This window comes from Babylonia areolata, chromosome 18 (genome assembly GCF_041734735.1).
Source record: "Babylonia areolata isolate BAREFJ2019XMU chromosome 18, ASM4173473v1, whole genome shotgun sequence".
Lineage (NCBI taxonomy): Eukaryota > Metazoa > Mollusca > Gastropoda > Neogastropoda > Buccinidae > Babylonia > Babylonia areolata.
The window spans coordinates 40852583-40869281 of record NC_134893.1 but is presented as its reverse complement, the minus strand read 5'-3'; the positions used below and the strand labels follow the sequence as shown (position 1 = coordinate 40869281).

The 16699-nt window shown below is 45.1% G+C and overlaps 1 protein-coding gene across 1 annotated transcript in view; it reads right to left on the bottom strand.

Annotated features, from left to right (window-relative positions):
* Positions 1–9011: 9011 nt before the first annotated feature.
* The window catches only part of LOC143292239 (glutamate receptor ionotropic, NMDA 2B-like), a 37647-nt gene continuing 29959 nt past the window's right edge, over positions 9012–16699 (bottom strand). Inside the window, exons 7-9 of the mRNA XM_076602429.1 lie at positions 15909–16171; positions 13181–13344; positions 9012–9573 (exon numbers count right to left, since the gene is read on the bottom strand). Coding sequence (XP_076458544.1) covers positions 9339–9573; positions 13181–13344; positions 15909–16171 — 662 coding nt within the window. The 3' untranslated portion in view covers positions 9012–9338. The remainder of the gene's footprint in view (positions 9574–13180; positions 13345–15908; positions 16172–16699) is intronic.

Below are 16699 nucleotides of genomic sequence, written 5' to 3'. Positions count from 1 at the left end.
TCTTTTAAGCAGATGTGATTTGGTGTACATGAATCTGTCTGCACGCTTCGATGCGTATTTGAAACTGAAACATAAAACTTTGTATACGCCTCAAGAAGCACAAAAGAAAATATGTGTTGGTAAGAAAGCTAAGAATCAAAAGAATGTGTGCCTTTTCACTGGTTTCACAAAACTGTAGTTAAGCGTAGAGTGAACGGGGAGTGGTGGGTGGAGAAAGGTATCAACAGATCAACAGGAGTCACCAGGGACGTCGCGTTTCCTAAGTGAAGTCACTTTGGTCTAATGGAAGCAACAGTCGATGGATTTTAGTTCAGATTCCATTTCAACCCCCACTCCCAGCAACTGACAGAAATTAAACCGAGGAAGTTCATTCATGTAAACTAAAACATTAGCCGTTTTCGTCAGGGAGAAAATAAGACAGCTCTTCAAACTAATGACAATCTGTGGTAACAGAATACATTGGTTTTCGGTATTCTTTTTTATAAACTTATATATACTGTTCGTGATGTTGGTTTATTGTGTTTGTTTTATTCATTTAAAATTTTCCTTATTTTATATGTCAAGGATGATTGTCTTATGATAACTATGTAACACAGAATTAGGATGTGTGCCATGGAATAAGAATCAGAATCAAACTGAATCGAGAAAAAAAGGTCGCGGTTGGGGAGGGATAGGAATAAACTGTGTTGATATGTGTGCTGGAGGGGGGTGTCAGATCAACCGTCCTCTCTTGATAGGCTAGGCTAGGGTATCGTGGGGATGAACGGCGGGATGTTTGAGAAAATGTGTGGATAATTTAATAGGATGTGTTTTGGCGAGTGATTGAGGGAAAGGTGGCGGGGTGAGGGGAGATTTGTCTTGTGCATGAGGGAATGAGTAGGATTTATACCTTTAGTAGAATGAATGTGAGACTCGTGTAGTGAAAGAAGACTCCTTTTCTTGTGAAAAGTAGATACCCTTTTTTTTCTGGGAGGTAGGTTTTTTATGTGTGTACCTGCACTTTTTTCGTCATAGTAAACAGTTTATTATAAAGTACCCCTTTGGAGAGAGCTTGTGAGAGAGGAGGCATCCTTTCTTATTCCCAGAAGGGAGCTTGTGAGATAGTCACTTTTTGGTGTGTCCTGGATGGGGGTTGTGAGAGACTTGTTGGAAAACTTGGAGACTTTCTTGGAAGGAAATTTGTGAGATGGTAGGTATTTTCTTCTTTTTTCCCTTGGGGGAGCTTTTAAGAATAGGTACACTTTTTTGTGTCCTGGAAGGGGGGTTGTGAGAGAGTAGGTACCCCTCTTAAAATAAGTTGTGAAGAGTAGGTGCTGCTTTTCTTTCTGAGAAGGAGTTTGTGAGATGGCAGGTGCTCCTGTTATCCCCGTGAGGGAGCTGGTGATTGTTGGTGCACCTTTCTTGTGAGGGAGTTTGTGAGATCGTTAGGTATTACTTTTTGTCCCGTGAGTGAGCTTGCGAGTTGGTTCTCCTTATCGTTGTCCCGGGCGGTGTTTTGTGAGAGAATAGGTACCCCTTGTTCTTGGAAGGGAGCTTGTGGAATGGTAGGTATTCCTTTTGTGAGAGAAGGTACACCTTTTTGTTGTCTCGGAGGTGTGCTGTGAGAGAACAGGTACAACATTTTGTCCTGGAAGGGAAGTTGTGAGAGATTAGTTACCCTCTTTCTTTGTTTCTGAAAGTTTGTGAGATGGTAAGTATCCCTTTTGTTTTTAATGTGAGGGAGCTTTTCAATGGAAGGAGGTTGTGTGAGAATAAGTACCCCCATTTTTCCTGGAAGAGAGATTGTTGTGTGGTAGATATTCATTGTTTGGACTGGGCGGGGGGAGGGGCTGGGGGGCGGTGAGGGAGGGGTTGGGGAGAGTGCGTGTGTGTGTGGGGGTGGTGGAGACAGAGTGAGCTTGTGAGACTATGTACCATTTTCTTTCTTGTGAGGGAGCTTGTGGGACCAGTACTCCATTTTTCCCCACAGGGATCTTGTGAGACCAGGTATCCCCTTTTCCCTGATGGAGCATGTGAGAGTAGACTCATTTTTCACATTGGAGAGAGTTTTCTTGCGTAGATACCCCATTCTTGTTCTGCGGAAAGACTTGTGAGAGTAAGTACCCCATTTTGTTTCCCGGATACAGTGGTGGGGAAACTTTGGAGAGTAGGTACTCCTTTATTTGCGGGGGAGATATTCATAGTAGGTACTTTTATCTGGGAGGGAGCTAGTAGGAGCAGGTACCCTTTTGTACTGAACAGAGCTTTTGAGAGCAAGTGTCCCCTTTTCCTGAGACCATTAATAGTGTAAGGGAGCTTGTGTGAGAGTATGCATCCCTCTGTCGCTGGAAGGGAGCTTGCGAGAGAGAAGATACCATTATGTTTCTTGGGATGGAGCTTGTGAGAGATTAGATATCTTTGTATTTCTCTGGGAGAAAGCTTGTGAGCGTAGATACACCATTTCTGGATGGGAGGGAGCTTAGAGAGAGAATTACTTTTCCGTCTCGTCTGGTGTGTGTTTGTCTCTCGTTTCGTCTAGTCCTGTGAAAATCTCCATCATCTCCGGAGCAATTACTTACCTGACATCTCGCCACTTTATATGTATTTGTAATATTCTAAGTATATTTACAACGCGATTTTAAACACCTCTCTCTCTCTCGCTCTCTCAATCACAGACTCACACTCACTCACTCACAGACAGAGAGAGAGAGAGAAAGGAAATAACAGATAAAAGTTGTCAAACACGCGCGCACCATAACTTTGCTTTTATAAATTGTACTAATCTTTTGAAAACATGCATACAGTTTGCTGTGCTAAATCTTAAGTCTATTGGAACTCGTGAGATCAGCCAGAAAATATAATCCTAAAAAAATCAACACACGCTGACCACAACAAAATAGCAGCAGTTTGTTTTAGATTTATCATGAACAGATGAATATTATATACAAACACACAATAGAAAAGAAATAGAATTTTCCATTTACTCTAAACGCATGACTATTGAATGTCAACATTACTTTGACACAGCTGGCGGTCCTTGTACATGCTAGTTTATTGAATAATGAAATGTTGAATGAAGAAACATTAATATAGGAAGTAAACGTTATTATATTTGGCATATTACTTGAGCCAACAGACCGGTTCGGTAGTCAGTGATTTGCATACTGCTTTCAACAATAGTAATATACATATAACATTAAAACCACAGTAATGCACGCACCCAACTCCTAACAAACAAACAAAAACCAAAATAGCTGAAAATTATGGAGACACTTTCACCAAGCAACCATACCGTTTCAGCTTTATTTGGGGAGGCTTCACTGCGTTCGAGAGAATCCACATATTCTACACCACATCTGCTAGGCAGATGCTTCAAAATCAGCATAATCCTACTAATTTATTTACACCTTGAGTGGACTTCTTTTTTGAGAACTTTGTCATACGTCAACCCTTTCGTTCCCGTGGGTTCATTTTCAGTGCGCCAAGTGCGTGCTGCACACGGGACCTCGGTTTTTCTTCTCATCCAAATGACTTGACGCTGTTTGATTTTCCAAAGCTGGGAGAAAGGGCGAGATTGGCATTTAAACACAGACCCTCGCGGGCACTGTATTGGCGGATAAGCAGCTGAGCCATTCTGTCATCAAGGCCATCGCTGTGGGATGTTTCAGCGAGTGGCAGACTCCTACACAGTGCCATGGACTCACACAACGGAGTGACATCCATTTCACAGATGACTCTTTGGGAGTGTTGTTCGAATTTCCCGACCAGCACTGCCGGCATCTGTGTGACTCGGGCCCCAATGACGCAGACGTGTTTAATCAAAGCGGAAACGTGCAGTACCATCCTGTGAATCTTGAGGAAAACAACAACAAAAACCAAACCTAGCTAAATATCCCCGTATCTCATACATACATACGAACCACCATGTCATTTCCCCAATAAAACCAAGCTTTCAAATAAAGGCAGTTTTCTGATGAATAGTGCCCCCCGCTAATCATCAGCTGTCGGGTCAGAGTGCTAGCAACTGGTGCCGTGGCCGAATCTGTTTGGCGTTGGACTTTTGATCTGGTGAGGCCTCATTTCGGCATGTTAGTTTGGCCTTGGGAAAGGTACTTCACTCCGATTGGCCTCTCTCCACCAAGATGTGAAGGGGTATCCGATTACTGTGGGCGGAAAGAGAGGATTGGGCCCTACCTTCCAGTGCCCACCCCTTGACACAGTGAACATGAATCCATTGCACCCGACGTCAGTGAAAGGCTATTGGCACCTTTAAAAGAACTGCTGGTCTTAGATGTGTTTTTTTTTCTTTTATGCTATGGCCCCACATGCTGCACGAATAAAAAATAAACAATAAAACTACAAATTCATATAACAACTTTTATAAACAAAACACGCACACAAGCATAGATCACACTGCTTTGTCATACGTTCCTTCCCTCTCCCCTTCCAAGAAACAACTGATTGAACTGCCGTTTTAACAAAATACACCACAATATATATATATATATACAGACAACACAGTCCTACACTATGATACGACACGGCACAGTATGTCATCATACGAACACTGTAGAATTCAACAGAGCAAATGAGACAAAGAAAACGCATTCCCGGATTCAAATCACGATGAAAAGACAATAATTGTTTTTTGGCCATTTTAGTGCAAAATTATCCATTTTTAGTATATCTCTGGGCCCATTTGTGTCTCAGTGCATATTTCTTCCGTGCTCCCAATACCCAGGAAGAGCTTCTCCTTTGGTGCAGCTACATTCTTCCAAGCCTAGCTGTTAGTGATTTTTTTTTTTTCGTTACCAAGACTGACCAGAACATATCAAGGAACAGGCTGCAGAAAACAGGCGCTCAGCATCCTGTGCGCAGTAGACAGCCCAGCGGAAACACCATGCCCTCCTCAATCCGTATTTTCGCTTTGCAGTCTCACCAGGCTGAACAGCTTGTCAACATTGCTGTATGAAATGTGTTTTCATCTTCAGCGTTGTCGGCATAAAATGCATCTGTTTTACATGACTCAGAACATTGTGCTGCAAAAAGCGTGAGGGTCAGTTCGTTGCCTTGCTTCATGCCGTTAACCACAGGACTGGGCTTTGAGGACTCTCCACCACGCTGCGCTCTGACCTGCACACTGTCCAATCGCAGCCGATAATGGAAATAATTCTCCGCAACCCTTTCTTGGCTGTGAGTGTCAAAGACTTTAGTCAAAGCCATGGACGTGGTGTACATATTGACACCTCTGTTGAAACTGGGGAGCACCAAAAATCATTACTACGCATGTTGCCTCTGCCCCTGCCTGAAGCCACGTTGACTGTCTGTAAACAGATAGTGCTCCAGATGTTGCGTCAGATTTTTACAGCGGGGCCATGTTCATCCACCAACAAGATGAGGAGCGAGATGTCACGATGGTTGAAGTTGATCCATCTATTCCCTATTAGCCTGCAGAAGTTGATAATGGAATGGTCTTTGAAGTTCTGTACGAGTTTTCAAGGCTCACTCTGGACTTCACGACGATTTGACGGTTAGTTTAATCTTTTGTTGTTTTTAATCAAGGCCTGATCAGCGTGTTGGGTTATGCGAAGGTCTGGCATCTACTGTTTTTTCAGCAGATGTGGTGTAACGTATACGGATCTGACGCCTCACTGAAAATGAAAATGAAAATGCTATTGTCGTCAGTAAGTGGGGCGAATGGATGGTGTCCTGCGTAATGCTGAACCAGAAAGGGCACCACTGAATACCACTGAAGCGATGATGGGGCAACAGAAAATACAACAAAAGATAAAATCGTTATTGCTCTGATCCTATGGTTAACCTACAATAACATCATCACTTTTTTTTTGGCAGACACGGCTGAGTAGCATGCTACGGCCATCTCCCAAAATATTTATCTTGCCATAGATCAGTGTATTGATATCACAGGGTTCCAGCCTGTCTCCAGCAAGGAATGATCCTGACATCGTCCGTCCGGAGTGTGTGAAAAATAATTTGTCATGCCACTATAGTCAGCACCATACAGGTCATGGCGTGTCATGTCCGGTGACAACATGATAAGGCCACGTTCACACTAAGCCCAGCCAGTTGCTGACAGCCTGACACAGTAACACAGCAACACACTTCAATCAAACACACAGGGCCAGTTGCTGTCAGCTGCGGTGCTCTCGAGATGGAAAAAAACATATTGGGATTCACGCTTTTATTATTATTGTTATTATCATTATCATGAGCATTTACCTCCCCCCCCCCCACCAACTTAAAAATGTTTCCCAAAAATGGAAAAGGGAACATAAAATACAAAACATTAATACACTATTAACACACACACACACACTCATGCGCACTCACGTACATACACGTCACAGTACACGATCATAAATAGTACACAATCAAAACTACAACCTACAAATTAAGTACGTAATACATGAGGCAAATCATAAAGCTGTATTGTGAGGGCTGGTCGCCATTGAGAACACTTACCATCGGCATACATGCCGAGAAAGAAGCGCAAAATGACGTAAGCACAATTCTCGGCCAGTTGCCGGGCTTAGTGTGAGCGTAGCGTAATTAACTCACAGTACGGCCAGTCCTCTCTTCTCCTCTACACAGACCCCTCGGATGTCCAGTGGGTGTCTGAATGACCCAACCTTTAGCTTCCGTCGTCAGAACTGTGGTATTCTTTGTCAACATTCACCTCTTCAGTATAAGAGCGTTCCGCTTGCAATATTTTGATGATGGTAATTGGGGTGAAATGCTGTTAACGTCGTCTCTTTCGCCGTTCGTATGGAGAGAGTTAAAACAGTTCACCGTGATAGTCACCAGCTTCCGCATTATTGTGAAGATATTCATATCGTTTTTCTAAGGACACGTCATACTCCCACGATTCCAGATCTGTGTCGCTGTATAACAGGTGCGTGTCCGTTTCAATTTCAGTTTCTCAAGGAAGCGTCACTGCGTTGGCTGATGAGTGTCTTAACTCACTCAGTACGGCCAGTCCTTTCTTCTCCTCTACACAGACCCCTCGGATGTCTAGTGGGTGTCTCAATGACCCAACCTTTAGCTTCCGTCGTCAGAACTGTGGTATTCTTTGTCAACATTCACCTCTTCAGTATAAGAGCGTTCCGCTTGCAATATTTTGATGATGGTAATTGGAATGAAACGCTGTTAACGTCGTCTCTTTCGCCGTTCGTATGGAGAGAGTTAACCATTCTGCCACCTTCCTCCTAACAACGCCTTCCTGTGTAATCATGTCACTGCTGTCAACATCATCATCATCATCATCATCGCCTGCTTCCGAAGTATTGTCATGAAAACACCCTCACCATCGCTTTCTGGGTAACACCTTTACACTCTCCCACGACTTCCAGGTTTGTGCCTCTGAGCAGAGACTATGGTGACTGACTGACTGACTGACTGCTTACCATCGTTAACTTAAGTTATCCGTCTGAAGGTCTCATCACTTCACGTCGTCTGCCTAACCCTTCTTCCAACTCCTTTCTTGTCAAGACATCTCTTTTTTTTCTGTACACTATACCCCAGTCCTCGAGTCAGTTTAACAGCTTGTTTTCTTCCATTTCTTTCCGCAAGACATTTTCGGGAGTTATTGAAACAAACAAAATATTATTTTTTTAAAGAAAAAGTATTGAAAAAAAAAGACAGTGAATAATTATCGGTTTTTTTGTTGTTGTTTTTTTTGGGTTTTTTTTTTTGCTTGTTTGTATTTTTGTTTTTGTTTTGTTTTGGTTTTGTTTTTGTTTTGTTTTGTTTTGGTTTTTTTGTTTGTTTTTTTCTGACCACAAACTTGAGTTCTAAATTTAACGTTCAATTGTTTATCGGTCGCCTATTATATTCTTCCGTAGAATTAATCATATCTTCCGTAGAGGTTGTTGGTTTTTTGCTTGTTTTTGTTTTGTTTTTATGTGGGAGAATCCAGCAACGTGTAGACATCTTTTTTTTCCGTTTCTCTCTGGTCTTTACCGACACGCCAACTGTAACAAGGGCAACAAACAACATGCTTACTCATACACAGCTAACTGCAGACGTTCGTACTACATCTGTACAAAGTTCCAGTAGCTTCCACCCATATTTGAACTCGGTTCGCTGGATTCAGAGTCCAGAGTGCGAGGTCACCAGTATTCTGTGGTACGTCACGTAATTCTCCTGATAACGTTTACGCCATGGAGCAACAGGTAATTATCCCGTTAACCATTACACCATGGTACGTCACGTGATTCTCCGCTAACCAGTACACCATGGAACGCCATGTAATTCTCCCGCTAACCATTACTCCATGGTACGTCACGTGATTCTCCGCTAACCATTACTTCATGGTGCGTCACGTAATTCTCCCGCTTACCCGTTCCCCCTTGGAAAGTCATGTCATTTCCTGCTAACCAGGACATCATGTCACGTGACGGAAGTCTCCACTAGTAAGTACACACCATGGAATGTTACATTATCATCCTGCTAACCATTACACCATGGAACGTCACGTAATTCTCCCGCTAACCATTACACTATGGAACGTCACGTAATTCTCCCGCTTTCCATTACACCATGGAACGTCACGTAATTCTCCCGCTTACCATTACATCATGGAATGTCATGTAATTCTCCGGCTAACCATTACACCATGGAACGTCACGTAATCTCCCGCTAACCATCACACCATGGAACGTCACGTAATTCTCTCGCTTACCATTACACCATGGAACGTCACGTAATTCTCCAACTAACCATTACACCATGGAACGTCACGTAATTTTCCCGCTAACCATTACGTCATGGAATGTCACGTAATTGTCCGGCTAACCATTACACCATGGAACGTCACGGAAGTCTCCACTAGCCAGTACACACCATGGAATGTCACATTATCATCCTGCTAACCATTACACCATGGAACGTCACGTAATTCTCCTGCTAACCATTACACCATGGAACGTCACGATATTCTCCCGCTAACCATTACACCATGGAACGTCACGTAATTCTCCCGCTAACCATGACACCATGGAACGTCACGTAATTCTCCTGCTAACCATTACACCATGGAACGTCACGATATTCTCCCGCTAACCATTACACCATGGAACGTCACGTAATTCTCCCGCTAACCATTACACCATGGAACGTCACGTAATTATCCTGCCAACCATTACGCCATGGAACGTCACGTAATTCTCCCGCTAACCATTACACTATGGAATGTCAGTAATTCTCCCGCTAACCATCACACCATGGTAATTCCCCGCGTTCTTCTGCTTTTGCACAAGAAGTCTGCGACCAGCAAGGAGGATGCTGAAATAAAGGAGGATGAGGAAAAAGGGGGTTGGCTTGGGGATGGGGGTGGGGGGCTATAAGAGCGTCACTTTGGGACACACCGGGTCCTCCTGGTTGTCGTTGATGTAGACGTCAAAGCCTGGGCGGTTCGGGCTGTTGTTGCGGCTGTTGCTGCTGTTGTTGCCGCGAGGACTGGCAGAGGCGGTGGCGCCCTGGGGCCTTACCCTGGCGGGGTCATACTTCCACACTTCTGTTGCCCCTGCCGCTGCCGCTGCTGCTGCCTTCGCTTCCTTCTCCACGGCTAAGGCTCTGGAGGAACACACAGACACGGACGCATGTCACACACACACACACACACACACACACACACCGCGCGCATGCACGCACACTCGCACACACACACACACACACACACACACACACACACACACCGCAACAAACTGAAACAAGTATGTAACGTGAATGTGGTGTTGCTTGGTGTGTGGAGGGACGTGGGCATGTGAGGCCCATGTGTGTGTGTGTGTGTGTGTGTGTGTGTGTGTGTGTGTGTGTTAGCAGAATATCAGAGACTTTTCCCTAATAGATGAGGCACGATGAGCACAGGGCATCAAACTAACTGAACCGCTGAGTACACATAGGTCCTCTCTCTCTCTCTCTCTCTCTCTCTCTCTCTCTCTCTCTCTCTCTCTCTCTCTCATTCTTACACACACACACACACACACACACACACACACACACACACACACATTTATACATACAAATACACACGCACGTATACACGTGCATGTTTTCAGAGAGTATTTGATTCAACTCCGTCCTCTGATTATTCTACAACCGTTCCCACTTCATTATGTACACTGCCGCCATTTGTAACACGTAAGCTGTAACGATCGCACTTTTGCTAAAACAATTTGTAGTGGAAGTAGGGTTGTTTGTTTTGGTTTTTGGGGTTGTTTTTGTTTTTTTGTTGTTGTTTTTTTGGGTTGTTTTTTTTCATTCAACCTTTCTTCCTTTCTTTAATATTAAACTTACATTTGGTCCAAACAGCAAAATGAGAGCTGTATGATCAATTGTTTCTCCACTACTGCAATATGATTCTTTTTTTATTCGTCTTTTCTTAGGGACCATTACTCTAAAACTAGGAGGCAATATTGCATCCCAACGCCGCACGCACTTCAGCTCTCTTGGCCCGAGAGAGAGAGAAAGGGGATGTAACTCGGGCAAGACACTCTCCACTCTCATCCTAATTCTAGCCCAGATGACTTCGGGGCAGTGGTAGCCTTCTCTGCTGTTCTGATGGTCATAAGCGGGCATGGCTTGGCATCATCCAAACCTTTCTTTAAGCTGCCATCTTTTACATGTGACAGCTCTCAAAGACGGGAGGAGGGAGGGGGTGAGAGCTCCAGTTTCAGTTTTTTATCAGCGAGGTGTCACTGCGTTTGGACACATTCATACACGCTACACCACATCTGCTAGACAGATACCCGACAGCAGCATAACCCAACGCGCTTGTCAGGTCCTGAGTGCATGCATATGATTATTATATTTGTATATCTGCCAGAGTGGATTTCGTTTACATAATTTTGCCAGGGGACAACATTCTTCCTGCCGTAGGGTTTTCTTGTGGGTTTCATTTTCAGCGCGACAAGTGCGACACGGGGACATCGATTTATCGTCTCATTCAAATGACCTGACGCTCAGTTGGATTTTTCCAGTGAAACTTGGGGAGAAAGGGCGAGAGCAGGAAATCGAAAACCAACACCCTCGCGGACATGGTATTGTCGGATAAACGTCTTTACCATTCTGCCACATTCCTCCTGGGGCTGAGAGGAAGGGACACACAAGGGAGAGAGGGGGACACACAAAGGAGAGGAGGGGACGCAAGGGATATGAAGGGACGCATAATGGAGAGGGAGGGACAGTCAAGGGAGAGGAAGGGACACACAAGGGAGAGGGAGGGACACACAAAGGAGAGGAAAGGAGAGGAAGGGACACACAAAGGAGAAGAAGGGGACACACAAGGGAGAGGAAAGGACACACAAAGGAGAGGAAGGGACACAAATGAGAGGAAGGGACACTGTCACGGCTCGTGACGGTTGCTATGCTTGTGTTCATGTGCAACTCTTTTCCATCCCTTCTCCCCCTTTCTCTCCCTCCATCTCCTCTCTCTCTCTCCCTTCTCCCCCTCTTTCCATCCCTCTCCTTCACCCCTCTCTGTCCCCCTTCAGGCTTTTACACGTGCATATCTGAGGATATGTGTATGTCATGTCCCTTCTCCTGAACGTTTTGTGAACTCTGAGTGAGTTCAGAAGTCTATATGGTGGGGAGAGAAAGATTTCTCTGGGCTTTTGATGCCAAGCTCTGTCAAGAGACGGATCACCGTTCCAGCGAGGGAGCTGTTGGGTGTCGTCCTACAGAAGTAGTGGGGTGTGTTCGTTGCCACCCCCTTCTTTCTGTGTGTGTGTGTGGGTCTGTGTTTCACCCTGGGCAGCGGTGTGCCCATTTACCTGGTGACAGGTGAGGGAGTCTGTGTTTGTCTGCGTAATATTAATGTAGTGTTGTGAATTGTGATATTGGTTGACGTTAAAGTGAGGTTTTGGTTACTTGCAAGGTCGGGGTGATGTTGTGTTTTTTTTAGTGGAAATTTTAAATCCAGCATTCTTTTATCTCTAAATATTTGGGGGGAATTAGTAAATTTGTTGTGTTTAGGTGTATCATTTTGCCATAATTATATTCAGCTCGGATTGTTTCAGGTCTGTAATGGTGATTGTCGAAGTGCAGTCTGTAAACTTTCCCAAACATTTCTGTGAGGATGGAAATGTGATGCAATTGTAATGTAGCCCGACTGGTGCTGTTTATATTATTCGGAACTAGCATGATGGAAAACGAAATATTATTGCCATTTGTATTAGTCATGATATACGTTGGGGCTGTGTTAGTTTAACCCTTTTATTATTTGGAAATGCGAAAATACTTTTCACGGCGATAGTTTTGTACGCCGAGGCTGATAGTTTATGTAAAGTAAAAGGTTATCACTTGCTTTGTTTAGCGTAATGCATATTGCTTAAGGAAGAGATAAGTGGGGAGGGGGTGGGAATGTACTCTTTTACAACTAGTAAAAAAGAACATAGTCTACAGAGCCAGCGAGGTGTTACAGGTTTTCCTGTTTCCCTCCCTTCCGTGCCACTGCCTTCGACGGGTCTCCGGGACAAGTCTGGAATGGTCCTCGTCCCCCTTCTAACGTGTCACCCCGAAACTCCCTCACTCCCGTTCCCGTTCCCGCTCCCACTTTCCCACTGTCCCTCTTGCCCGACCAGCTCCAGCCAGCAACTACCAGCGTGGTCCGTCTTTGGCTGTCAGCAAATGTCTGAACTCCGGCTTCGTGTTTGAGCAGAACTGGTGCTGCAGCTGACAGCAAATTGTATTGTGCAGTAGTTAGAGGTTATTTTGTGTGTGTGTGTGTGTGTGTGTGTGAGTAATGCTTGGGTTTGAGGTGTTCATTTATTTATGTATGTTTACATGACCATAGTAAAACGAGCTGAACTTTTCTGTGTCTCCGTGTTTGTGTTGTCGGGGCGTTAGCTAGTCTGGGAAGGGGCAACCCCTTACGGGTTGTGACAGACACAAGGGAGAGGAAAGGACACACAAAGGAGAGGAAGGGACACAAATGAGAGGAAGGGGCACAAAGGAGAGGAAGGGAGACACAAGGGAGAGGAAGGGAATGGACACACAAGGGAGAGGAAGGGACACACAAAGGAGAGGAAGGGACACACAAAGAAGAGGAAGGGAAGGGACACACAAAGGAGAGGAAGGGACACACAAAGAAGAGGAAGGGAAGGGACACACAAAGGAGAGGAAGGGACGCACAATGGAGAGGAAGGGAGACACAAGGGAGAGGAAGGGAGGCACGACTCACGCGATCTCTTTCTGCAGCTTGTCGATCTCGAGGCGGGCCATGTCCAGGCGGTGGTTGGCCTTCCACAGCTGGCTCTCACACACCGGGTTCCGGCAGCGGTGAGACTTGTGCAGCTGTAGGGCATCGTGTACCGACTGCTGGAAGGACAGCGACAGGCCCATGCTCTGCAACAACGACATCCACACAATGCGATGATGAGGATGTGGTGGTGGTGGTGGTGGTGATGATGATGATGATGGTGGTGGTGGTGGTGGTGGTGGTGGTGGTGGTGATGGTGATGATGTGTACCGACTGCTGGAAGGACAGCGACAGGCCCATACTCTGCAACAATGACATCAACACAATGTGATGATGAGGATGAAGATGATGATGATGGTGGTGATGATGATGATGATGGTGGTGGTAGTAGTGGTGGTGATGATAATGATGATGGTGGTGGTAGTGGTGGTGGTGGTGATGAGGAGGAGGAGGATGGTGGTGGTGGTGGTGATGATGATGATGGTGGTGGTGGTGTTGGTGGTGGTGGTGGTAATGATGATGATAATGATGATGATGATGATGATGATGGTGGTAGTGGTGGTGGTGATGATGATGATGGTGATGGTGGTGGTGGTGGTGGTGGTGATGATGATGGTGGTAGTGGTGGTGGTGGTGGTAATGATGATGATGATGATGTCGTGCACTGACTGCTCGAAGGACAGCGACAGGCCCATACGCTTCAACGACACAGCACTCTAAGATGGAGTGATGGCCTAGAGGTAACGCGTCCGCCTAGGAAGCGAGAATATCTGAGTGCGCTGGTTCGAATCACGGCTCAGCCGCCGATATTTTCTCCCCCTCCACTAGACCTGGAGTGGTGGTCTGGACGCTAGTCATTCGGATGAGACGATAAACCGAGGTCCCGTGTGCAGCATGCACTTAGCGCACGTAAAAGAACCCACGGCAACAAAAGGGTTGTTCCTGGCAAAATTCTGTAGAAAAGTCCACTTCGATAGGAAAAACAAATAAAACTGCATGCAGGAAAAAATACCAAAAAAATGGGCGGCGCTGTAGTGTAGCGACGCGCTCTCCCTGGGGAGAGCAGCCCGAATTTCACACAGAGAAATCTGTTGTGATAAAAAGAAATACAAATACAAATACAAATGATGGTAATGAGGAGGAGGAGGAGGATGTCGTGTACCGACTGCTGGAAGGACAGCAACAGGCCCATACACTGCAACGATTACATCAAAACGACATGATGATGATGGTGATGGTGATGATGATGATGATGGAAGGACAGCAACAGGCCCATACACTGCAACAATGACATCAAAACGACATGATGATGATGGTGATGGTGATGATGATGATGATGGAAGGACAGCGGCAGGCCCATGCTCTCCATCAATGCCACAACATACATATTGGTGATTTTTGTATGCGTGTTGTTTTTTTGTTTGTTTGTTTGTTGTTGTTGTTTTTTGTTGTTGTCGTTTTCTCTCAGAGAATGAAAGTGTATTTTGCTTCACAATCAAGAGGTGGTGGTGGCTAAGTGATCAAGTCGCTGAACTGTCGATACGATGTCCGTGAGGGTCTGGGTTCGATTCCCGATTTCTTCCTTTCTCCCAATGTTTGACTGGACCAGCAGTGTAACTCAACGCGCTAGCCGGGCCTTGGAAAGCATGCACGTATATTTGAGTCGGATTTCTTCTGAAGAATTTTGCCAGACAGCACTTATGTTGTGACGGGTTCTTTTTCAGTGAGCACAAGTTGTGCTTCACACGGTGCCTCAGCCTACCGTCTCGTCAGAATGACTAGACGTGAAAGAAAGGGCGAGAGTGTGATTCGAACCCCAGCCCCTCACGGACACTGTTTTGGCAAACAAGCGTCTTAAACCCATATTGCCATTTTCTTTCTTGAGTGAATGTTAGAACGCTCTTAACCCAATCATTTGTTCATAAATTTGATGACTTATCCATATTTTTTTTTCTTTCAAGGCCTGACTAGGAAAGATGGGTTATGCTGCCGGTCAGGCTTCATCCGCATAGCAGATGGGGTGCAGCGTATATGGATTTGTCCGAACACAGTCAGTGACGCCTCCTTGAGAAACTGAAACTGAAAATTGAACTGTGGTGTATTGTAGTGTAGTGTAGTGTAATACTCTTTGTCACTACACTGAATTACTCTTTTTTTTCTTTTTTTCTTTTTTTGTCACAACAGATTTCTCTGTGTTGAATTCAGGCTGCTCTCCCCACAACACTGAGAGCGCCACCATTATTTTTCTCTTCTTTTTTTTTGTATTTTTTCCAGCCTGCAGTTTTTATGTTTTCCTATCGAAGTGGATTTTTCTACAGTATTTTGACAGTGACAACTGTTTTGTTGCCGTGGGTTCTTTCATGCGCGCTAAGTGTATGCTGCACAAGGTACCTCGGTTTATCGTCTCATCCGAATGACTAGCGTCCAGACCACCACTCAAGCAAGGTCTAGTGGAGGGGGAGAAAATACTGACGACTCTGCCGGGATTCGAACCAGTGCACTCAGATTCTCTCGCTGCCTACGCGGACGCGTTGCCTCCAGGCCATCACTCCACATATTTCACTGTGTGAAGCTCTGGCTGCTATCGAAGGGGAGGGAGACTGCGTCGCTACTTAAACTGAAACTTAAAACAACCTTGAAACATTTCTCCCCCAAGCAACAACCACCAACCAACCAACCAAACTAAACCGACCAGACCACAGGCACTGACCATACTGATGAGCGTACAGCAGTCCTTCTTGTCCCACGTGCTCAGACGCCGGCGGCCGAACCAGAAGAGGCAGTACTCGAGCAGGAAGGTGAGGGTGGCCAGGCCGGTGCCGGCGCCCAGCAGGATGAAGGCCGAGGTGAAGTTGAGGATGCCCAGCGTGGAGCTGGACACGCCCCCAGTGATGCCTCGCTGGTTCTGGGTCTTCTTCTGCTTCATGTGGCAGGCCCCGGCCAGCCAGAACTCCTGCAGCCGCTCCATCTCGCCTTGTAGTATTGTAGAGGGACACCACCACACACAGGACAATGTACTCGTAATAATATCATAATGTGTTTTGAATAATAAGAAAAAAAATAAAACAAGAAGAAGAAGAATGATGATGATGATAATAATGATAACAATAATGATACCAATAATAGTATTGATGATAATGATAATAATGAGGAAGAAGAAGAAAAGAAATACAAGAAGAAGAACAACAACAAGAATAACAACAACAACAACAACAACAATTATAACAACAACAACACCAAAAATGATGAATTTATCAATTTTACATAGCGCCTGATCAAATAAATGATTTTGCTCAGCAACCTCTCCATCTGGCCTTGAAGAACACACAGGACACGATTACAAGAAGAACAAGGAGAAGAAGTGTGATAACTTTATTAATTTATATACCGCCTGATCATGTAAATGATTTTGCTCTGAGCATTTTATAATTACGATAGTTCCACATAAACCACACACACACACACACACACACACACACACACACACACACACACACACAC